This window comes from Myotis myotis, unplaced genomic scaffold (genome assembly GCF_014108235.1).
Source record: "Myotis myotis isolate mMyoMyo1 unplaced genomic scaffold, mMyoMyo1.p scaffold_m19_p_2, whole genome shotgun sequence".
Classification (NCBI taxonomy): Eukaryota; Metazoa; Chordata; class Mammalia; order Chiroptera; family Vespertilionidae; genus Myotis; species Myotis myotis.
The window spans coordinates 210,602,166-210,625,922 of record NW_023416324.1 but is presented as its reverse complement, the minus strand read 5'-3'; the positions used below and the strand labels follow the sequence as shown (position 1 = coordinate 210,625,922).

Below are 23,757 nucleotides of genomic sequence, written 5' to 3'. Positions count from 1 at the left end.
CTCTCACAGTTCTGGAGGGCAGAAGTCTGAAAAGGACAGATGTGCCTTCCTCAGACACACTCTACCTCCCATCCTGGCAGAGTCGTCAGGGCACAGTGAGAATTTAGGTGGAGGTCCCCGGTCCCATCCAAGTAAGGCCGGAGGGAGGGCTGGGCTCACTGTAATTTATCTCCACCTGCTTTGAGGGGGATCCACAGGGGCTCACAGGAAGGAAGCACACACCCACGGGGCACCCCCACTTATAAGAGGCAGCTCCGTGCTCCATTGGAGGAAGACACAGCAGGGCTGAGTCATAGGACTAGGGTGAGGCACTAACCTTGATTCTGAGCCTCTTGGCAGCCAAGGCAAAAAGGAAAATGGGTTGAATTACACTGGTTTTTATTCTTATTTTTTTTTACTGAAAGGAAACATATACATTTGTTTGGAAAGATGGAATTTTTTTCATGATCCTAGAAAACATGTTTTATGAAGCCTTTCTTGAAGGGCTTTGGGAAACTTTAGTCACTTCTTAACTCTGTCCTTTTACTATGGTTTTGCAAAAGGTTTTTTTAAAATCCTCATGATTGCTTTTTTATAGCACTCAGATTCTGATATAAGAATTATTGTGCCTAGACTGAGGGCTAAACTACTTTTTACATAATTCATATTCCTTAGGTGCCTGTTGTATGCCAGAATTTTTCTTCAAAAACAGAGATTAATTATATTTGAATATAAAAATATATGTTAATAATTTTATTAGAATACTAGAGGCCTGATGCATGAAAATTCATGCAAGAGTAGGCCTTCCTTCCCCTGGCTACAGGCACCAGCTTCCCTCCAGCACCCGGGATGTGGCTTCCCTCCTCTGGCCGCCTGCAGGCACCCAGGACCCAGGCTGGCTTCCCTTGGACTACCCACAGGCACACGGGACCTGGTCTGGCTTCCCTCTGGCCCCGGCTTTGTCAGTAAGGACATCCGGAATGACGTCCGGAAGATGTCTGTTCTAATTAGCATATTACCCTTTTAATATTATAGATTACATGTTATAAAGTGTAATATTACAGTTTTGCTCCCCAATACATGGATTTTCACATGAAAATGTAAGAAGCCTGGTTTCTGAATCTGGCTCTCCTTCATAAAAGGACACAGTCAGCCTGGCTGGTGTGGCTCAGTGGTTGAGCATGGACCTTTGAACCAGGAGGTCACAGTTTGATTCCCGGTCAGGGCACATGCCTGGGTTGTGGGCTCGATCCCCAGTAAGGGGTGTGCAGGAGGCAGCCGATCAATGATTCTCTTTTATCACTGATGTTTCTAACTCTCTTTTCCTCTCCCTTCCTCTCTCTGAAATCAACCAAAACATTTTTTTTTAAAAAAGGACACAGTCAGATTGGAGTAGGGCCCAGCCTAATTACCTAACTTTAACTTAGTTACCTCTTTAAAGACCTGTCTCCTAATGCTGTCACATCCTGATGTACTGGGAGTTAGGACTTCACCCTGTGAATACTGGGGGATGCAGTTCAGCCCATGACACACCATAATGACCACAGCTGCAGCGACAGCTTAGGTCGTTTCCATGTCTTGGCTCTTGTGAACGATGCTGCAGTGAACTCTGAGGCGCACACATTGCTTGGAGATAGCGCTTTCATTTCCTTCGGGAAAGTACCCAGAATGGGCTTGCTGGATCATGTGGCGGCTCTATAGTCTTAGTTCTTTGAGAACTTCTGTACCGTTTCCCATAGTGGCTGCACCAACAGTGCACAAGGGTTCCCTTTTGTCCCCACACCCTTGCCAGCACTTACCTCTTGTCTTTTTGATGACAGCCATTCTGACAGGTGTGAGGCGATATCTCATTGCAGTTTTGATTGCATCTCCCTGATGATGAGTGATGTTGAGCATCTTTTCGCGGGCTTGCTGGCCATCTATATGTCTTCTTTGGGGAAATGTGTACTCAGATCTCTTTGCCCATTTTGTAATTAGATTATTTGTTTTGTTTTTGCCGTTGAGTTGTATGAGTTTCATACATATTTTGGATGCTAACCCCTTACCAGATGTGTGATTTGCAAATACCTTCTCCCGTTCCCTAGGTTGCCTTTCGCCTCGTGGCTGGTTTCCTTAGCTGTGCAGAAACGTTTTTGTTAGAGGGGTTTCACTTGTGGACTTGGCTGCCTCTCTGACGTCCTCCGATTCTTCTCTTTCTGTGTGTTCACAGACGGCCCTCCCATCACAGACTACATGATCCTCAATGTCACCAGCAGCAGCTTTCAAGTGTCCTGGGGTTTAAATTCCACCCAGAACCGCACCTTCCACGTGCAGGTTTCCAGGGGCGAGGAGCCGCTCAGGAGCGCCAGGACCCAGGCGACGACCCTGGAGGTGACGGGGCTGGAGGCCGGGGTGCTGTATTGGGTGAAGAACAGCTACCAGGCCTGCAGGACCAATGTCACCGCCACGCTGACCGTCAGAACCGGTGAGGCCCTCGTCTGAACACCGTGTGTTACCTGTGAGCTGGTCTTTCTATCCCGATGCTGTTGCCCCAGAAACTCAGACTGTGGCTCTTCTTCTAACCAGGCAGGGGCAGGCCTGGGCTTGGCCCCACCGTCCTAGTGGGGCGGCGGGCGCTCCGTGTCCTCTGAGCAATGTCTGGGGGTCACGGCCCTCATGGCTCCCTCACTCCCCTCCCTGCGTCCTGCAGGCATTGAAAGAGCTTCTGTGACACTTAACCCCTCAGGCTGAGTGTGTAACTTCCCCAAACCAGGACCTGAGCGCCATGCAAAACCTGTAGAAGGTGCACTTCATTTCCCACACGGTGCATGTTTCAAGGGCATGCCCCACCCACTGTGTCGTTGCCAGGAGAGAACTTTTCCCCAAACACACACGGGTAAGAATGAACTGGGAATTCTGGCGTCCGGAAGGCAGCTGGCGTGGCCACATGACTCTGCCAGGTGGCTGACTCCTGCCCGGCCCCATGGTTCGAGCCCCCCTTGGCCTGGTCACGGTGGAACCTGGGTGGTGCAGGCCTTGATCGATATTTTTAAATTTCCCTCAAAGCACAGGCTTTATGGAAAGCGTTGACAGAAAACCGTGGGATGCTGGGTCACTGGGCTTCCGCTAACGTGCACGATTGTCTGTCTCAGAGGCCCTTGTGTTTGGAGTCACAGTGAGGATCCTGAACCGCACCGTGACCGAGCCGCTGCTGGACCGCGGCAGCCCCGAGTTCCGGGACTTCTCCCGGCAGCTGCTTCAGGAGGTAAAGCCAAGGGCGGGCGCGGGGAGCTGTCCCTGATTTTCCGAGCGAAGAGCCCACATAAGCCGTTGCTCAAACACTCCCCCCTCCTCGTTTATGGGGGACTTAATCTAGATTTGGGGCCAAACCGTCTTTGAAATACGTGTTTTGGATTCAAATGGTCTACACCACTTGATCCTACAGCTGGGTTTCCTGTCAAACTTCCTCCCTGGGATCTGGGGGCTCGGTCTTCCCACTTGGGAGCGGCTTCATCAGGAACGCTAAGCAGGGATCAGGCATCCATCCCCCTGTGGCTAACGGGGCACGTTAGCACCCGGCCTGGGAGGACCAAGAAAGAAGTGACTTCATAAACAGTCAAGAACCATGAAAGGGCTAAGATTTTACCCTCCCTGCAAACGAATAAGTTAGCCTCTTCCTGTTGCCTGGGTGCTGGCCGGAGACACAGGATGCCTGGGTTAGAGACAGAGGGCTTTGTCCAGCCCAGCAGGCAGTGTGAGCATCCCGCGGGGGCCAGTTCCCCCTCTGCCCCTGGGTCCCACAGGGGTGACTCAGGGGGGCCCAGGTGGGTGATGCACGCAGTAGGTCTGCATCACAGCAGGGGAATCCCCAAGCTTGCGGAGCTCGAACCTTTGTAACTGGGCTGTGAGCAACCCCGACTAAACCTTACTCCGTAAGGAGACATTATCTTTATTCTCTCCGACAGGGAACAAATCTGCCCTTTTTGTGCCATGATCTCTCTCCCCTAAGGCTGTTCATCATACAAACAGAATGATATTCTGGAACAAAAGGGCAGTTATGGCTTCTGCTTCTGCTTGCAAAATGTGTAGAAATGCGAGAGACCAGAGGAGGGCTGTCTCTCCACAGTCACCTACAGGGAAATATGGTTTTTGAACTTTCTGAGAGAAGCCCCTCTGCTTTGCACTGGGCTTGGTGTGTGTGCAGGAATGGTGTGGCAGGAGCTGGGGACAAGGCTGCTGTCTCCCTGGCTCCGGCAGGGCTGGCCCTGAGCCCCTGGCTCTGCCTGGGGGAGACAGCCCTGTAAGTGGGGGACAGTGCCAAACAGCCATGAGATTGTTCCTTGGCGGCCCCTTGGCCAGTCAACCCATCCGTCCATCAATCCAGCAACCCCCTTCTCTCTCTCTCACACAATTTGCCTTCACACCGATGTTCAGAGCACCCAGAGGGCACTGCATCTCTCATGCTCCACGACAGAGAGCCGGACTGTAGTGGTCACTGCCCGTCCTCACCAACGCCCGGTCCGCTGTCCCAGGGGAAGCCCAGTTGGGGTGCAGTGAGCTGGGGGACCTTTGCTTGCCCCAAGAGGTTGGTTGCTGGGTGCCTCTTCTTGGTCCTGGAGGGGACACATGGATCCTGTGCCCGGTCTGCAGCCACACCTGGGACTGCTGGCGGTGTGAAGGATGCTGATGGAAAATCGGGTCTCACCAGGGCTGTCGCCTCTCCCTGGCCAGGTTGAAAGTGCCTTCCCGCCGGCGGTGTCGGACCTGTGCAAACGGGGGAAGCTGAGGCTGCAGATCGTGTCCCTCCAGGCCGGGAGCGTGGTCGCGAAGCTCAGAGTGACGGTGCAGGACCCTGAGTTCCCCGTGGGTGTCTCCACGCTGGCCCCCATGCTCCCGCGGCTGTGGGCAAGCACAGTGTTCCAGATTGACCAGAGCGGGACGCTGGTGCAAGGTAGGTGAGGAGATCCAGAGGCCACTGGTGGCTCTACCTGCTGCAGGCCTGCCTTCTCCCTCGGACCTGGAGGGCCGCCTGGCCTTGGACTTTAATACAGGGCCAGGTAAAGCTGTGCCGCCTTCCTGGGCTCGCTGCTGAGCTGTGTGCTGGGGGAGCAGGGGTGAGGGGTGGGGGGGAGGGAGGGGGAGGAGGGGAGTCACCAGCACTAAAAATAGCCACCAGGTGCTCTGCAATTTGAGCCCAGATCTCAACTGGGACCTTGAGCACCTCGGGGCCCTGCTGCCTGGCCAGCCTGGGCTCCGTTCTGGCCTCCACCCCCCAGCACCCTGGCGCTGCCTGCGGGCTGGTCGGGCTGGTCATCGGGCAGGGTTCCAGAACATCTGGGGGCTGGGCCAGCAGGGCCCTGTCTGCAAAAGAGCCCAGGCAAGGTGTGTGTGTGTGTATGTGGTGTCTGTGTGTGTATGTGGTGTCTGTGTGTGGTGGTGGTGGTGTGTGTGGTGAGTGGTGTGTGCGTGGTGTGTGCGTGGGGTGTGCGTGGGGTGTGCGTGGGGTGTGTGGAGTATATATGGTGTGTGGTGTGAGGTGTGTGTGTGTGTATGTGGTGTCTGTGTGTGGTGGTGGTGGTGTGTGTGGTGAGTGGTGTGTGCGTGGGGTGTGCGTGGGGTGTGCGTGGGGTGTGTGGAGTATATATGGTGTGTGGTGTGAGGTGTGTGGAGAGTGTATGGTATGTGGTATGGTGTGTGTGTGTGTGGTGTATATGGTGTGTGGTGTGGTGTGTGTGGGGTATGTGGGGTATGTATGGTATGTGTTGTGTGGTGGTGGTGGTGTGTGTGTGTGGTATGTGTGTATGTGGTATGTGTGTGGTGGTGGTGTGTGTGTGTGTTGAGTAGTGTGTGTGTGGTGTGTGGTATGTGTGTGTGTATGTGATGTGTGTGTGGTGGTGGTGGTGGTGTGTGTGGTATGTGTGTATGTGGTATGTGTGTGGTGGTGGTGTGTGTGTGTGTTGAGTAGTGTGTGTGTGGTGTGTGGTATGTGTGTGTGTATGTGATGTGTGTGTGGTGGTGGTGGTGGTGTGTGTGGTGTATGTGTGAGGTGTGTGGGGTATGTGAGGTGTGTTTGGTGAGTGTGGTGTGTGTGATGTGTGTGCGTGTTGTGTGGTATGTGCGCGTGGTGTGTGTGTTTAAGTGTTGCATCAGCTGACAAGTGAGCCTGCTGGTCTCCGGGGAGCTGCTTCCGTGAAGATCACATGAAACAAAACTGAAAACCACAACACGGGCCCCTGAGCATCAGCTGCAGTTTCTCTGCACAAAACTGACCCCGTCCCTTATCTTGACTTGACCCCAGCCCGGCCGGCTCCTGTGGCGCATTGGGCACGATCGGGCACGCTGCCCAGGCTCAGGGAGGCATGTGCAGAGGGCCTGGCAGCCACCCCCACGCGGGAATCCAGCCCCTCTCGGGGCCCTAGCGTGCCCTGCCAGCCGAGGTGACTCTGCTTGGAGCCACTTGTTCCCCTGAGGGAGGGGAGGTGGGGCAGGCAGTGACCCCAAGAGCTGGGTGGGAGGAAGGATGGAATTCTGGGCGTGTGGGAAACTGCCTCCCGGGCCCCCCCCAGCCTGGAAAGCAGTTTGAGATATTCATTCCTGGAGGTTTGTTGTGCTTATTGCACGTAGCCATGTGTCCAAACGCACGAGACCATCAGATTCTTTCTTAAGCAGGTAGGGAAGGACGGGTGGTGGTACCAGGGGTGCAGGAGAGGGGAGCAGAGAGGGTGGGAGAAAGAAGTGAGTGGTGTTCCTGGTGAATTTTGTTTCTCACTCTGGCCTGATGCCAGTCCTGGCTGCAGCCGATGGGAAAAGGCAGGGCTGGGCTGGGTGTGGGTGGGTGAGCCAGGGCCGGGGGCCACTGGGTGTTTACAGGGACAGGGGCTTACCTAACATTTCCTTGCCCGAATCAGAAGCCTCAGGGCTTCCTGGTGACATGGGGACTTTGAGAGTCATTTCCCAGAGGGGGTGCTCCGGGGCCATTCCTGTCCATGTCAGAGAAAACTCACATGATACTTAACTGGGCATCTGGCTCCGTCATTGTCCTATTTCTTTCTTTCTTTTTTTAAAAATATTTATTACTGATTTTTTTACAGAGAGGAAGGGAAAGGGATAGAGAGTTAGAAACATCCATGAGAGAGAAACATCGATCAGCTGCCTCCTGCACACCCCCCACTGGGTATGTGCCCACAACCATTACATGCCCTTGACCGGAATCGAACCTGGGACCCTTCATTCTGCAGGCCGATGCTCTATCCACTGAGCCAAACCGGTCAGGGCCTATTTCGTTCTTGAACACCAAGTATTAGGGCATGTTGACACATTAGAGAGATTTAGATCTGGAACAAAGAATAAACAAGGAAGAAATATATTCACATCTGTGGGTGTTCATACTTTAAACCAGTGATGGCGAACCTATGACACACGTGTCAGAGGTGACATGCAAACTCATTTTTTTGGTTGATTTTTCTTTGTTAAATGGCATTTAAATATATAAAATAAATATCAAAAATATAAGTCTTTGTTTTACTATGGTTGCAAATATCAAAAAATTTCTATCTGTGGCACCAGAGTTGAGTTAGGGTTTTTCAAAATGCTGACACGCCGAGCTCAAAAGGTTCCCCATCACTACCTTAAACAGTAACCACCATCCCCTAATCTTTGCTGCATATCAGCCAGCCAGCGGGGAAGGTCGGCGCATCAGGCTTAGCCCGTGGCCTTGGTGCAACTGCAGGCCCCTGGGGAAGGATCTGTGCAGAGCCTCCTCCCAAGGGTGCGGGACACCCGGGCACTTCACTCACCCTGGCCTCGCCGTTGGGCGATTCCCTGAAAGACAGTCAGGAAGAACTTTGCTCTGCTCCCATCCATTTCCTGACCAGCCTCTGGCCTTTCTCCCGGGCTCCGGTCCGTCTCCCTCCCTCCCACAGACTGGGACGAGTGTGCCGACAGCCTGGAGCACGACTGCTCGCCGGCCGCCCAGTGCCTCAACCTGGAGGGCTCCTATACCTGCCGGTGCCTGACGGCCAAGGACGCCAACCCCTCCCGAGCTGGCCGGGCCTGCGTGGGTGAGTCCTCCACCCACCCCTTCCCCAGCGCGGGGCTGGCCCCCACCCTGCAGGCCTGCGTGTGGGGTAAGGCCACTTCTCCATCAGGCACAGCGTCCAGGGCTCCTCATACAGTTAGGAACCACAGAAATGTTTTCATTTTTTTTAAATCAAAGGAAAGGAATGAATGTAATAATAGTAGTGACTATCAATAATGAAGCCTATCTTCATACCAGTGCAGTTTTAAAATATAATGTTTCATCTTTTTATGGGAGAAAGGGTTCACCCAGCAGGGGCCCTCCCAGGTGGCCTGGAGCCCGAGGCTAGGGAAGCCCAGGCAAGTGTGGAGAAGGCCCTGATGTGGGACCCAAACATCTGCCCTGAGTTTTGGGGGGGCCAGTTCTGATTGATTGGTTGGAGCACCTGGAGAGCCGAGTGAGAAGCAGGAGGGCCGTATGGATGCACGTGCTGTGATGGGCCAGCTGTGTGTGCCCTGGACGGGGGTGGGCCGTGGAGGGCTCGGCCGCCTTTGCCGTCCCAGCTCAGGCTCTGGCTGGGAGCCCTGGCAGAGAGCTGTCCTCAGGAAGGAGCTTGTTCCCTGCCCACTGGGCCCCTGGTCCCACCCCCCCACATGGCAGACCTTCCCTTCTCCGTCTTCTCAGTCATGTGTCCAGTAGGTGGGCACCGGTGCCAGCGCCAAGCCTGCCCCCTGAGCACACATCTGGGGAAATCACTCCATTTCCCAAAGGCGGATGGATTTGTGTGAACTTGTAGGAACCAAGCCCTGCATCTAGGTCCTGGCTCAGTAGCTGCCCCCCCACCCCGCCCCCGCTCCCACCCCGGGGATGTGACTGTGGGGCACATCCCCCAGCTGTGTTGGGCCCCCAACACCTGCTCTTGGTGCCCCAGCACCCTCATGTATTAAGTGGAAAGGCTCCTCTTGGCCCTCCATGAGAGTTGCTTGGGTGACGCCACATTAAACATTCCTGGTCACCGAGACAGCCTGTGGCCCCACTTGGGGTCCACCTGGAGTTCTCTCGCTCATCAGTGGCATCTGGAGGCATTGCTGAGATGTTGGTGGGCCAGACACCCCATCTGAGAGTTCCTGTGTCCCAGCAGGTGACATGGCGAGCCCCCTGGAAGGTGCGCTGTCCCTGGCGACAAGGACAACAGCCCCAGCTGTCAGCACAGAAGCAACAGCCCTTGGCCTGGAGACCCCTGCCTTGTCTCCCAATCCTGGGCACTTGTGGGGCACCCCTGCAGCAGGCCAGGCCCAGACCCCAGGGCCCCCGCCCAGGAGAGGGGACAGTGGCGTGGTCGGGCAGGACAGGAACAGCACAGGGCAAGGCGTGGAGGAGGCGGCGCCCGGCGAGGCCCCAGGTCTGGGGACGAGCCAGTGGACGGCCAGCAGGGCTCCCAGGCCAACCCGCAGCTCCCTTCCCGGGCCCATGGGCAGCCTGTTGGAGGCCTCTGGATGGTTGCTGAGGAACTCCACTGCAGAGTCGCACGCCCGGCCCAGCCCCGCTGAGGGCCCTACTGGCCACGTGTGGCACACCAGCCTCCCCACGCGGGGCACAGCGCCTGCACCTCTGGACCCTACATGGCCACAGAACACAGACCCTGGACACTCCAGCTCCCCAGACCTGCCCTTGGCCTCCACCCCCACTTCTCTGAAGACCCCGGCCTGTGGTGAGTGCCTGGATGGTGTGTCCCAGGGGCACTGGGACCACGTGGTCAGCGCGCGTTCTGGTGGCACAGGCTCAGACAGCTGTCGGCTCAGAGACCTTTTAGCAACACTCAGGTGGATCTCTCGTTTTAAGGCTTGGCAAGCTGAGTGCAGAGCCGCCCTGTCCCTGGGCGGCCGGCTTCGTGTCTAGTTAGGACGAGAACTCGGTCTCCTTGTTCTCTCTAGCCCTTCCTCCCTCCTCCGAAGCCTCCCATTTGCCAACATCTGGGGCAGGGATTCAGGCATCTGGAGGAGACTGTGGGGCACCTTCCCCAGCTGTGTTGGGCCCCCCACATTTCTGCCCCTCCCCAGCCTCGCTGACCCCAGCAGCTCCACATTATACATTCCATGTAGAGGGGTTAGCCTCGCCAAGGCCCACGGGTGACAGCTCAGGAGCCAGGAGACAGCTCTGGCAGGAGATGGCCTGGCCATGCCGCCTCCCTCAGGGCGGCCACGCTGGCACCTCTGTGAGCTCCCTCGGCTGGCCTGGCTCTGGACGGCATCCAAGTGGAAGTAGCTGTTCAACGCAGTTCCTCTGCTGAGCCGGCAGCTTCTAAGACTGAACTGTTCAGCCCGCGTAGCCCAGTGCTGTCGCGTGCCCCGGGGCCCCTGTAAGAAACGATTCTGCAGCCAGCAGTGGCCATGGTGCTGACTCCTCGGAAAGTCTGCCCAGGGGGTGAGGGGCATGAACCCTCTGGAGGAGCCGCCCACAACCTGTTCCAGAGGCCTTCGTTTTGGGGAAGTCCGGGGACCTCAGAGGCAGACACCAAACCGAAGGGGCAGGGGTGCTGTCCGGGGACCTGCCCCCCGGGCTCTGCTTGCAGCAAGGCCTCACAGGACTTCCCTGGGCCGGCGTCCCCTGAGGACGTCCCGAGCGAGCTGTGCAGTGGATTTTAGCACGGGGGCGAGGCTTCTCCTTTCTTCTCTCCTTGGAACGTTTGTTTTTAATCTCAGCGTTTATATCCACTTCCCAGTTCCTGCCCCCATCGGAAGGGTCACTGTCTCCAACGTGACCAGCACCGGCTTCCACGTGGCGTGGGTGACAGATCTCGCCCCGCGCCCCACTTTCCAGCTCACCCTGATGTCCACGCGGAGCCCCGCCGTGCACCTGGAGACGCGGAACACGAGTCTGCAGCTGTGGGGCCTGGAGCCCGCTGTCTTGCACCTGGTTGAGATAGTGGCCAGAGCGTGTGGGGAGGAAAGTGCCAGGGCGCACCTGAAAGTGAGGACAGGTAATGGGCTTCCAGAACGCTGGTGGCCACTTGCTCTTTAAGGGAGGGGAGACGTATGAAAAAGGGTTTCCGTGGGATCAGGGTTGAAAGAGCTGCATTTACGTGCAGGCTGCTGGGTTGCCATAGAAACATGGGGTTCACTTCATGCTCGGCATGGGACAGCCAGACAGAAGGCGGCTCATTTTGGGAAAAGGTGTTAGAGGTGGAGTTGCAAAGAGCTCCAGGCTCTGCCGCAAGATTGTGGACGCCAGCCTACCTGTGCCCTCCATGTGGGCCGATGTGGGTGGTGCAGGCCTATTGGGCATCAGCCGTTCCTCCTGATCACTCTCACTCTCACTCTCACTCCCAGTGGCAGAGCGCCCAGAGGTCCTGACACAGTCAGCTGTCAGGACCTGCATTTGGTTTTCAGGAGTTAGGACAACAGACAGATGGACACACAGTGGGCCTATGAATGGCCCCCAGAGCCTAGGGCTGCAGAGTAAAAGGGATGGGAATAGAATTGAGAAAGTCACACGCAGACTCTGATAAGCTGCCGCTGATCGCTGACCACCTATAATAATAAAAGCATAATATGCTAATTAGACCAGACGTCCTCCCGAGGGAAGCCTGGGTCCTGCGTGCCAGAAGGAAGCCGGTGCTGGCAGCTGGGGGAAGGAAGGCCTACTCTTGCACAAATTTCATGCATTGGGCCTCTACTAGTCATATCCCATATAATAAAAGGCTAATATGCAAATAGGCTGAAAGGAGGAACAACCGAACAACCGGTCGCTATGACGTGCGCTGACCACCAGGGGGCACGCACGGAACATGGCCGGCGTCAGCTGCGGTGGGATGGTGGAGCAGGTAAGTGGGGGTGCCAGACCAAGGCGAGGCACCAGTTGGTGTCATTGGGACGAGCCTCTGGTGGTTACTGAAAATTCTTTGCTCCCGTGTGCCATGGTCCCACCCGGCACACACTCACACCTGCTTCCAGCCCTAATCGCTCAGCGCTATCAGTGGATGCGAGTGGCCGCTGCTGGCCCCAATTGCCCCTGAGGGAGTGGTGGTGGCAGGAGCAGGGCTGCAGGCAGACAGGGCACTGGGCAGAGGGGGGGGGGCACAGCAGGAGGGGCTGAGCAGGGGTGTGGAGGATGGGCTGAGACCCAACCCTGTGCCTACCACAGACTCATGGCCCACAGTTCCTTTCAAGGTGCATGAATTCATGCACTGGGCACCTAGTATACAGATAAAATTCCTCTCTTCTCCTCTCTGGCAGCTGGCAGCAGATGTTTTCTTGAAAGTCTAACTTACCTGAACAGCCAAAGGGCAGGCCTGATATTGCGGTTAGTCCTCAGATCTCGGGCGGCTGTCCGGGAGGTGATGGCAGCGTCTCTAGGTGGGGTGCACCCCCTTGGGAGATGCCTAAGGTGACCTATCGGAATGCAGGCAGAAAGTTTAGAATTTTTGTTTATATCTTTAAAGTTCTAATTAGCCATGGGCTGGGAAATAGAGAAAAGGTGTTCGATGATGCTATTGTGCAAGTTGGTGGGACCTGGAGAGGGGGGTGACTGTCGGCCGGATGGCCCAGCAGGGTGGCCTCAGGTCAGCATCAGTCTGGCCTCTGAAGGCCTCACCCACTGGACCTTCACTGGAGGGAGGAGCTGCTGGTGCCGGAGGTGGGTCGGCATCTGCTCTCACCTGTGCACTGTCCGGCTTCTAGGTCAGGCCGCATGCTCCCGTTGTCCTGAGTCTGGACCGGTGGCCTCAGATGCAGCAGTGACCCCGAGCAGTTGGGGGTGTAGGCTCATCCAGAATGTGGAGTGAGATGGCACTGTGGCTTGTCTTACACGCGGGGGGAGGGGGGGGGGGAGCAGCAAGCCTCTGAGGGGGTGCCTCTCAGCTCCAGGGGGAGAGCCTTGTCCTCCGCCTTCGCTGCCCAGAGGCCTGGCCCGTAGCAGGGGCCTCCCAGACGCCCGGGGAAGGGCTGCATGAGAACAGACGGCTGCTGTGCAGGAGTGGGATATGGCCGGGTGACGTCCTGGACCAGCTCTGTACCCGCACCCCTGGAAGTCCTGTGCGGAGGAAGATCCCAGTGGGACTGGCCGGTGCAGAAGCAGGGCGGCCTGGACCGCAGAGGGCGGGGCTGTAGGGGCGAGGAAGAGCTGACTGTGTTGTGACCTCTGGGCGCTCTGTCCTGGGCACAGGGCTCTAAGCAGAGGTTTGGCAAAGCCACCTCATGTCCAGGTTTGCCAGGACAGCCGGTGTGCACCTGAGGCCCTGGCACAATGGACTATGTACATGCCTCCTTTCACTGTCAAAGCTGTCCCCACTTGCTGGCAAATTACCTGGTCAGGCTGTGCACAGAGAGTGACACAGGCAGGGAGGAGAGAGCTGCCGGGGCTGAGCTGGTTCCACAGCCTCCACAAGGTTCTCCCCTGTGCCCCGGCTCTGTCCTGGTGTCCTCCAGTCTGCGGGCCGTGTCTGGGAGTGTCGGGCGCTGTTCCTTCTTTGTAGAGTCCAAGTCAGCCTAGTTTGATGTTCTGCCCGGCCAACATGAAAATACTATTATTAAGTTAGAAGTGGCCATGGCTAGTGTTGCTCAGTGGCTAAAGCAATAACCCATCAAATCCTCATGGGTTCAATTCCCGGGCAAGGGCGAGTACCTGGGTTTCAGATTCAATCCCCAGCCCCAGTTGGGACTCGTGCAGGCAGCAACCAATTGATGTGTCTCTTTCACATCGATGTATTTCTCTTTCTCTCCCTTTTTCTCTCTCTCTTTCTCCTTCTTTCTCTCCTTCCCTCCCTCCTTCTACTCTCTCTAAAAAGCAATGGAAAAAAATCCTCAGGTGAGAATTAAAAAAAAAAATGTGGTCATCTGTTCCCTAACACATTCCTGTCCCAAACATGCTTTTTCTTCACCCTGCAGCTGCCCAGAAGCTCAGTGGGAAAGTCAGAATAGCCAACGTCACGTATTCCGAATCCTTCCGCAATACCAGCAGCAAGGAATCCCAGGATTTCCTAGAGCTATTCTTCAGGATGGTAAGTTGGTGAAATCGTCCTTACTTCTTCGCGGATGTGAAGGAGGGAGGCAGGTGGAATCCTAGCTGCAGCTCAGCAGGATTTAGACCTTCTTTTCGGAAGGAAGCTGGGACTTCTGGCTCCGGCGTGGGGCCTGGGTGTCCCTGGGTCTGCTATTAAATAGACACATCAGTAGATGGGAGACACACCTTGTCCTTTGCTGCCTCCTTGCCTCACACTGTTTCCTGCTCAGTGCAACTTTATCCAGGTGGGACCCCTTGAAGCAGAAAGCCCCTCCCCTGCCTTAAAAAGAACACTTAAAAAAAAGAGAGAGATCTATTTCATATACCACAGGACGCAGGGTTTTAAAGTGCACAGTTCAGTAGTTTGGACTGTACTGTATTCATAAAATTGTGCAACCATCACCACCTTCTAATTCTAGAACATTTCATTACCACCCCCGCCCCCAACCCTACCCATTAATAATCACTTTCTATTCCCCCTTCTCTCTGCTCCTGGCAACCACTAATGTGCTTTCTGTCTCTATGGTCTTGCCTGTCCTGGACATTTCATAGAAACAGAATCATACCATATGTGATCTTTTGTGTCTGGATTATTTCACTGAACATACTGTCTTCAAGGCTCACCCATGTTGTAGCATGTGCAGAACTTCATTCAGGAAACCATTTCCTCCGAATGGCTGAAGAATATTCCAGCATGTGGATGGGCCACATTTTGTTTATCCTTTCACTCATTGGTGGGCATTTAGGTTGTTTCCAAATTTTACCTTAAAAAGTTATTTTCCTGCTCCTTCTTGCCCTTCCTCTGCCATCTCGTCAGCATTCTTTGGGATGGTATGTTGTTACGACTTAGTCAGGGTAGCAATCTAAGTGTTATTTTTGACGGACGTTAGACTTCCCTTTGATGAATAGAGAACACACTTGTCATGACCTAGTGACTTATTTGCACAGAAATCTCATGGATGCTAGCTTTTCCGTATCCTGGGCATTTGAGATACAGAATAGCCAGAGTTTAGCAGCGCCATCTAGTGGTGGAGTGTGAAGACAGGCCGGCGCCTTGGCAATGCAGGTGGCTCACCTTTGATTCTGTTCAACCCTGTCAGCATCACTTAGTGATAAAACGGTCACACAGCCTCCAGGAACTGTCTGATTGAGGTTCCCCAGGTTCTGGGACTCCACATTATTTATCCTGGGGCCCCGAACTCCTGGTCCAGTGCGTGGGTTCCAGAGCTGTTGACTCATTCATGTATCCATCTGCTTTAGGTTAAAGATAGCTACACTGAGATTGAGCAAACACCGAAATCAGTCCACATCAGAGAGCTCTGGGGGTCACGTGAGGGAGCTCCATTTCCACCCCGAGTTTCTTGGTTAACATTTCCCCTTTAAACCATTTCCTCATTTGTCAATTTTGGGGGATAATTTTTGTTTGTTTTTTATTTAGAATTTCAGGATAGCAAATAAGGGTGCCACTTATCTCATTTGTAGGACTTTAAGACAAGTTTTTGGAAGTTGTGGGTTAATTCAGTACCTTGTTCTTTGTAACTGCCTAGCAAGGAGCCTGGAACTTGGTTTGAGATGTATTTGAAAGCAGTTGAAGGTGGCATTGATCCAAGACTGTGACAGATCCCTCTTAGGAAGTCCCAGAAGAGCAAAAGAGACAGAGAGAGGGAGGGAGAGAGAGATGATTACAGATATATGATTGCTAGCTAGCTGGCTAGATGACAGATAGATGATAGATAATAGATACATAGACGATAGGTAGATAGATAGATAACAGTTGACTGTTCAAATAATAGTGTCAGCCATGTGACTGCAGGCAGCTCCTGGTCTCTGGGCTTCTGCAGCCTCTGATGGGTGACACTAGATTGCTCCGGTTGACTGTCCCCAGGCTGGGAAGTGAATCCTGGGCTTGAGCGCCTCCTACAGGGCAGAAGCGGCAAGGCTTTCTCTGTGACAGCAAAGTCTGGAGGTGCGCTTTCCATAGACGATTTCGATCCTGTGGGCTCCTTAAAGCTCATCACGATGTCCTGTCTTCCTGGGCATTTCGGCCATGATGGGCTGGACTGGAGTAATACCATGTGTGGTGTAAGGTGCTGTCCAAAGTGATAGAATAAGAAACGGCTTTCAGAGGCAGGAACCGCCTGCCCCAGCAGGGTGCTCACGGGAAGCAGTTTTTGGAAAGGCAGGGAGGAGGATTAGAGGGGAAATGTGTCATATCAGGAGCAAAAGGATTATTCTAGGAAAAACAAAGTGAGTGACCACTCATCCAGACCCCGGACCCCATGGTTCTGAGCTGATGGGGGCGGATCCCAAGTGCCACTGTGAGTCCCCTACCAAGTGAGATGCCCCTAGGGTAGGGCTTTTGCACCAGCCCCAAACGGACAGCTGGTTAGGGGCAAACAGGGCTCTTCTCAGTATCTCAGACCCGGCCTGCGGCTTTGCCCTGCTGCTGCCTGCAATCCCAAGAGGAGTTCTTTTCACCAGCTCTGTCTCTCTGAAGGTGCGCGAGTCCCTGTCACCCACCATGCGCCAGCACCTGGACGCGGGCGGGGTGCGGGTGGAAGTGACCCGCATCACCAATGGCAGTGTCGTGGTGGAGTTCAGCCTGCTGATCCTCGCGGACTTGGAGGTCCCGGCGGTGTCTGCCGCGTTCCTCGCCGCCTTTCAGAACGCCTCTCTGCTGGAGGTGGTCGGAGGGGACACCTTCATCGCGGGTACGTGTCGGTCTGGCCTGGTGGAGGCTCACCGGGTGTGGAACGCGAGGCAGCCAGCGCCCAGCTACTGCCTTTGTTTCTGAAAGAGGTCCCTCCGGGGCTTCCCGGCATTCGATGAAAACGGGAAGCAGGACCCTCCTCTCGCTTTTTGCTCCTATGTTGTTATTTGTATTTATGACGTACGGGTTGAGAACAGCTCCGGTGAACCGGGGATGCTGCTCCCTGGTTGCAGGCTGTGTCCTGCCCCCGCCCCTCCTCCACTGCTGTTGCCATGGGCCCAGGGCAGCCGCGTCCCTCTCTGCAGCCAGACTCCCTCCAGAGCACGGTTGCCAAGGAGATCCTAGTGGAAATAATTGAAAAGCAGGGAGAAAGGGCAACTGAGATGCTTCCCTCAGATGGTCTTAGTCAGCTCAGCTGTCACAATAAAATACGCAGATGGCTGGCTCACACAGCGGACATTGGTCTCACAGTCCCGGCGGCCAGAAGTCCAGGCTCAGGTGCCAGCCAACCTGGTTTCTGAGGAGGGTCCGCTTCCTGGCGTGTGTCCTCAGAAGGAGAGCCCCTGGGTGACCCTTCACGTAAGGACACCGATCCCACCAGATCAGGACCGCACCGCCATGACCTCCTTTAACCTGAATTACCCCCGAAGGCCCGTCTCCAAACACTGTCACATGGGGGTTAGGGTTTCTGCAGGTGAACTTTCAGGGGCACAGGCCAGTCCACAGCACGTATCCCACATGAAAATCATGATAAAGGGCTTGCAGGTACCTGTATAACAAATCAAAGACAACATAGGTGAATATTTTTCTGAATTTTTGGAGTAAGAAGTGTTTTCCAAGATTAAAAGCGGAAGGAAAACAAGCCCACAGAAGAAAAGACTGGAATATTTGATTCCATGAAAATGTATATCTTTTATGTCAAACAAACAAAACAAAGGCTCGCTTGTCACCAAGCAACAAACCAAAGTATAATTTCAATAATGTGACGAGGAATGAAACCCTAAATAGAGAGAGAGGTCACGTGCATCGGTCATATCCATTTTGTTCAGCAAACCTGCACGACTGTTAGTACGTAAAGTAACTGAGCACAGGAACCAAAGGCAGGTGTCTTGTTTTCGGGGCCCCTCGCCTGAGATCAGTTGGGTGGGGCCTGCTCACCTCCTGGTTGCTCTGATCTGACACTGCTTTGCCCAGTGTCTCGCCCCCCAGCCCCAGCCCCGGGACCAGGAATTCTTCTAGAACAGCCCCTGCAGCCCGCTGACACCTGCCCCCACCCCATCCCTGTCTCCAGAATGGATAAGTTGGATAATTTTTAACTTTCTCTCAGATGTGCTTTCCATGCGGCTGTCTGTAAACAGCCGGCAGGGTACCCCTCTCCGCAGCCCTCAAGCCCACTGAGAAGGTCTGTTTTGTTCCCGAAATGTCGCACAGATTTCGATGAGTGTGAGAGCAGGGAGGACGACTGCAAGCCCGGCACAGCCTGTCGCAACACTCTCGGGTCTTTCACCTGCAGCTGTGTGGGAGCTGCCCCCGACTTCCCTGTAGAATATTCTGGAAGACCCTGTGAAGGTAACATCCTCCCGGTCCCTTTTCTGGAATGCTGTCGGTAATCTGTCCTGTGAAAAGAAGCAAAGTGCCTCTTTTCCAAATGAGGTCGGCCTATTTTATGTCCTGGGCAAGTTTCCTGGTGTGTGTGTGTGTGCGTGCGTGTGCGTGCACATGTACCCATGTGAGTGTGTGCGTGCGCACATGTACCCATGTGCATGTGTACATGTGTGTGATGCTGTCCCTTCACATCCTCTCATATGTCTCCAGCCTTCTCGGTGGTGCCTCATATCCCCAAATGATTCTTCTGATGACTGAGATGAGAAAACACACTCAGAACCAAGGTGTGTTTTCTTGCAAAACGTACAGCCCATGAGACAAGCACCATGCGTGAGACGTTTCTACTCAGCCCCTGTCTCCACTCAGCACTTTCCCCGTCCAGTGGGGCTGTGGTGAATTCAGCATTGACTCTGAGGTGATGCCTGCCATGCAGGGATCTATGGTCAAGTGGAGGGAGACAGACGTTTATATGAGTAAACACAGTGTCACAGGGAATCTGGAATGTTCCCCACTGCTTGAGGTAGAAACAGAAGGCCCAGAGGAGACTAAGTTGTTTCAGCTCCATGTGTATGGTCAGGGAGGGCTTCCTGGAAGAGGTGCCTTAGAGCTGGTCTCAAAGGATGGCTAAGATAAGCACTGGGCAGAGGGGGCCGTGGTGGGTGGGGGCAACAGTGAGAACAGAACTGTTCAAGGTGGGCATGGTCCAGGCATGCAGCTGGGCTAGCTTCAAAGTGGGTGCCTGCAGGAGATGGGTGGGAGCAGTGGGAGGCAGGCTGCCAAGAGCAGTGGGTGAGGCCAGTTGGGAAGGCTGCAAACGCCAGGAGCAGTGATTTGGACTGCAGGCTGGAGGCAGGGAGAGCTAGGTGAGGCGGCAGAGTGATGGGTGAGACACCCCATCCTCCACCTTGAGACAAGAAATAGCAGGTGCCGAGGTGGCAGGCAATGGGGCTGGGCCGTAGAGGAGGGCCCAGGGACAAGCTGAGATGTGTCTTGGGTCTGCTTCCTGCATGCCAGGGAGGGAGCCCAGGGAGAATGGTGGGCGCCTTTAAGGAGCCTCTTCATTCTTCCAGAGGGTGAAACCGAGAGTGCTTTGGGGGAAGCAGGGAGCCGGAGAGTAAACATCACTAACTCATCTTAGAGACAGGACTCGGGGACTCCTGAGGGTAGACGGCTTGTCCCCAGTCCATAGGCTTGGCACCTGCCCAGCCTGGGCCTGGGAGAGGCTGGGAGAGGCTGGGAGGGCAGGAGGCCCCTCGATTCCCTGGCCCACAGGGCCCCTGGGTAGCCAAGCCGAGCCCAGCTTCTTGGGTTGGCAGAAAGGTGTAACACGTGTGTGCATGCAGCCGTGGCTGGAATGTGCAGTTCCCAGGCGTGTGCTGCAGGGGCAGGGGATCCCCGTGGGCTCTCCACCCTCAGCGCCGGCCTCACAGTCCAGACTCACATCACAGTCTCCAAACGCAGACCCACCTGCTGCTTGTCTCCTCGTGTCTTGTAGGTGACTCTTCTGGTAACACAACCCAGGCCTCAGGGTCTTCCGTGGGCCCTGGCTCAGAGCAGCCCCCTACCCCCGCAGAAACCAGTGCGGCCTCCGTGCAAGGGGCCAGCCTGGCGCCCCAGGACCCACCCCCGCGGCTGAACCTGACGGGAGCGGTCAGGGTGCTCTGCGAGATCGAGAAGGTGGCCATCGCCATCGAGAGGCGCTTCCTGCGGCAGGAGTCCATCCCCGAGTCCTCCCTGTACCTGGGACACCCGTCCTGCAACGTGAGTGACAGCAACAGCACACACGTGTTCCTGGTGGCCGCGTGGAGCGAGTGCGGCACCCTCGTGCAAAGCGTAAGTCCTGGGCGGGACCGTCCAAGCTGTCCGGACCTCGATACGGGGAGGGCCCACACTGACCTGGGGACCGGAAATCCTCTGTACCCTGAGATCCTGACTCTAAGTGTGGGACCCGCAAAGGAGTCAGGATAGGGCCGAGTTCTCACTGCAGATTGGGCTGCACCTTAGAATCAGGAGGGACCTGAGAGCCCCACCCTGCCAGGATTCTGGTGCAAAGGGCCTGGGGCACATCTGAGAGTCAGGGTGCAAAACAGCCTCTGGGGAGTCTGATGTGCAGGCAGAGCCAGTGGGGAGGGAGGGAGGGAGGGAAGCTGGAGCCTATGTGTGCACGTGAGCATCCATGTGTGCACGTGAGCATCCATGAGTGAGAATATGTATGTGTGTATGTGTACGTGTGTGAATGTGTGTGTAACTATGGTTTGTATGAGTGTGCGTGTGTGAATGTGTGTGTAACTATGGTTGTATGAGTGTGCGTGTGTGAATGTGTGTGTAGCTATGGTTGTATGAGTGTGTGTGTGTGAATGTGTGTGTAACTATGGTTTGTATGAGTGTGCGTGTGTGAATGTGTGTGTAACTATGGTTTGTATGAGTGTGCGTGTGTGAATGTGTGTGTAACTATGGTTGTATGAGTGTGCGTGTGTGAATGTGTGTGTAGCTATGGTTGTATGAGTGTGCGTGTGTGTGAATGTGTGTGTAGCTATGGTTGTATGAGTGTGCGTGGGTGAATGTGTGTGTAGCTATGGTTGTATGAGTGTGCGTGTGTGAATGTGTGTGTGGCTATGGTTGTATGAGTGTGCGTGTGTGAATGTGTGTGTAGCTATGGTTGTATGAGTGTGCGTGTGTGAATGTGTGTGTAGCTATGGTTGTATGAGTGTGCGTGGGTGAATGTGTGTGTAGCTATGGTTGTATGAGTGTGCGTGTGTGAATGTGTGTGTAGCTATGGTTGTATGAGTGTGTGTGTGTGAATGTGTGTGTAGCTATGGTTGTATGAGTGTGTGTGTGTGAATGTGTGTGTAGCTATGGTTGTATGAGTGTGCGTGGGTGAATGTGTGTGTAGCTATGGTTGTATGAGTGTGCGTGGGTGAATGTCGCTATGGTTGTGTGAGTGTGGGCATGTGTTGGAGGATTTGCCATGGGCAGAGCTGTCCAGCTCCTGCTGGCGATGCTCCCGCAGGCTGTTCCCAAGTGTGGGTCCGCCGCGGTGGTGGGCGAGGGGGCCCGGGGTCAAGGCTGCCACGTGGGCTGGCTCCCTTTGGTTTTCTGAGCTGGGCAAACACCTGGCTTAGCACTTACAGCCAGCCGGGTTCAGGGCCTGGTCAGAGCAGAGGGAAATTCGTCTCCTATGAGTCATGCCAGCCCTGGAATCCACACAAGTTCTCCATGTTCTTTGACGTTTGTCAAAAGCTAAGTTTGCCTTGAAGACTTATTTGTACAAACTGATGGATTACACACAGCAGGTTCCACCTTCCTTTTTTTTATTATTAAGCAGTTTACATTTTATTCACCCCCAGGTTAAAAGAAAAAAGATCACAGCCCTAGCTGAGTTGGCTCAGTGGATAGAGCGTCGGCCAGCAGACTGAAAGGTCCCGGGTTCGATTCTGGCCAAGGGCACGTACCTTGGTTGCAGGCTCCTTCCCAGCTCAGGCCCTGGTGAGGGCGTGTGCATGAGGGAACCAATTGATGTGTTTCTCTCACATCGATATTTCTCTCTGCCTTTCCCTCTCTCTTCCACTCTCTCTAAAAATCAATAGGAAAATATCCTAGGGTGAGGATTAAAAAAGAAAAAAAAAAAACCAACAGGAAAAAGGTCACATTTCTCTGATTACTCTAAACAGGTCATGCAGATATGACTATGAAGAAACACAAATTCCTCCATGCCCCCAAAAGTTTCGCTGGAGAACAGAATCATTTTCGTAAATACATGTAAGATTCTTACGCAGATAGAAGGGGGCTTCTCTGTTTTTCCTGAGACACTTTGCAAAATGCTGACCAAGTCCTCCCTGTACCTGCTGTCTCTCCTCCGGCCCATCAAAGACTTGGCCTCGGGACTGAGATAAAACTAAGAGGAACAGGAATGTGTTTGGCTGAAAACCCGCAGGGCCTGTAAGCATCTCGCAGGCAATTCCTCCCAAATACGGAGATACAAACACAGGCCTTTTCTAAAGAAGCCAACACGAAAGATTGGCATAAATTCAAAAGGGATGAAAGGCTTCCGTGAGGGACCCAGCAGTTAAGAACTGCACACCTTTGGAAGCGAATGCATTGCTAGTCCCTACTCAGGAAAATGAATTCTAAACATGAACCTGGTTTTCAGTAATTCAGATTTTGCTCCTTATATAAAATCCTAAAGCAAATCTCATAGCTTTCAAAGACATGCTAGTGGCTCTGATGTAATCGACTTTACCAAAGTCTGTCCAGGCCTGTTTAGTACACAACAAAAATCTATTCGTTCTATAATTTTGTGTCCAGTAGCAACGAAGGAGCTGCAGAAGGGGAAAGAGACTTCTCTTCAGTGGCTCCCTCTTCAGAACCATTGAAAGCCGCCCCTTCCCCTCACACTCCGTAAGCCTTGCCCCCTCCAGCGTTCTGTTCTTAAACCCTCTCACGCTGGAGCCTGGCTGGCCACTGGACTCCTTGTCTCTCGGATTCCTGGGCCCCGTGAGCCATGTGAGCCTGGGAATTTTTACTTGCAGCAAACACTGCACGGACAGCCTTGTCAGGGTCAGACGTTTTGTCTTATAGTGCACAGTCGGCCTCGCTCGCGCCTCCTCCGAGAAGTCCAGCGGCTTCTCCTGTTCTTGGCTTGTTTCAACAACTCTAATTGGACTTCTTCACTGTCCCCAATTTTCAAAAAACCCTGCCCCTCGTTTCCTCCTCAGTCAATGGTTCTGACTTGCTGACTTCACACAAAATTTCCCTTGTCTAGTTCTAAACCGGTGAGGCTGGTGAGCTACCCGCAGGGCAGTGCCTACTGCAAACTGTGGCGAGCTGCTGGTCACCACGGCAGGTGACCAGCTGCCCTCGGAGGGCCCTGTGCTCTGTTCTGGTGACAACTTCGGGGGTGTCAGTAGGGAACACGGGAGACCCACCACCGTGACAGTTGGACTCCAGGCCACGAGCCAGCAAAGTGCTTCAAACAAATAGTTAGAACTTCAGGTATTTTGTCCAACAACAGACTTCAGTGTAGTGATGACATCCACTCCCCCCCCCCCCCCGCCCCTTTCAGGCCCTCCATCTGGTTTCCCTGTCTCGCTGCAGTCTCTTAGAAAAGCCCATTTCCAGGCCAGCTGTCCGCAATCTTCTCCTCTTTCTGCTCAACCTCCACATGCCAGCAACCAGACTTAACCCAGCAGACAGGGGAACAGGCCTCTCTGTGCTTGAAACCAATTGCTCCATACCTTTGTTCAGAGCAGGGGTGGGGAACCTCCACATAAGGCCCGAGAAATCATTTGGTCTGGCCCTGCCAAGGCAGCAGGAGCGAGGCCATTAAATGTTCGACCCAATAGAGCGGCTAATCTTTAGGGTGATCATTCTGTATGGCCTAGGAATGATGTGATAAATATCCAATGGCCCTTGGCAGAGAAAAGGCTCCCCATCCCCGGTCACTTCATTAACATTGACAGGCTTAACA

General features: G+C 54.3%; 1 protein-coding gene across 1 annotated transcript in view; it reads left to right on the top strand.

Annotated features, from left to right (window-relative positions):
- The window catches only part of UMODL1 (uromodulin like 1), a 53,469-nt gene that overhangs the window by 18,683 nt on the left and 11,029 nt on the right, over nucleotides 1-23,757 (top strand). The window contains exons 7-16 of the mRNA XM_036351383.1: nucleotides 2,189-2,443; nucleotides 3,111-3,223; nucleotides 4,690-4,909; nucleotides 7,881-8,018; nucleotides 9,117-9,686; nucleotides 10,698-10,955; nucleotides 13,861-13,973; nucleotides 16,473-16,686; nucleotides 18,117-18,254; nucleotides 19,786-20,123. Of these exons, the coding sequence (XP_036207276.1) occupies nucleotides 2,189-2,443; nucleotides 3,111-3,223; nucleotides 4,690-4,909; nucleotides 7,881-8,018; nucleotides 9,117-9,686; nucleotides 10,698-10,955; nucleotides 13,861-13,973; nucleotides 16,473-16,686; nucleotides 18,117-18,254; nucleotides 19,786-20,123 (2,357 nt within the window). The remainder of the gene's footprint in view (nucleotides 1-2,188; nucleotides 2,444-3,110; nucleotides 3,224-4,689; nucleotides 4,910-7,880; nucleotides 8,019-9,116; nucleotides 9,687-10,697; nucleotides 10,956-13,860; nucleotides 13,974-16,472; nucleotides 16,687-18,116; nucleotides 18,255-19,785; nucleotides 20,124-23,757) is intronic.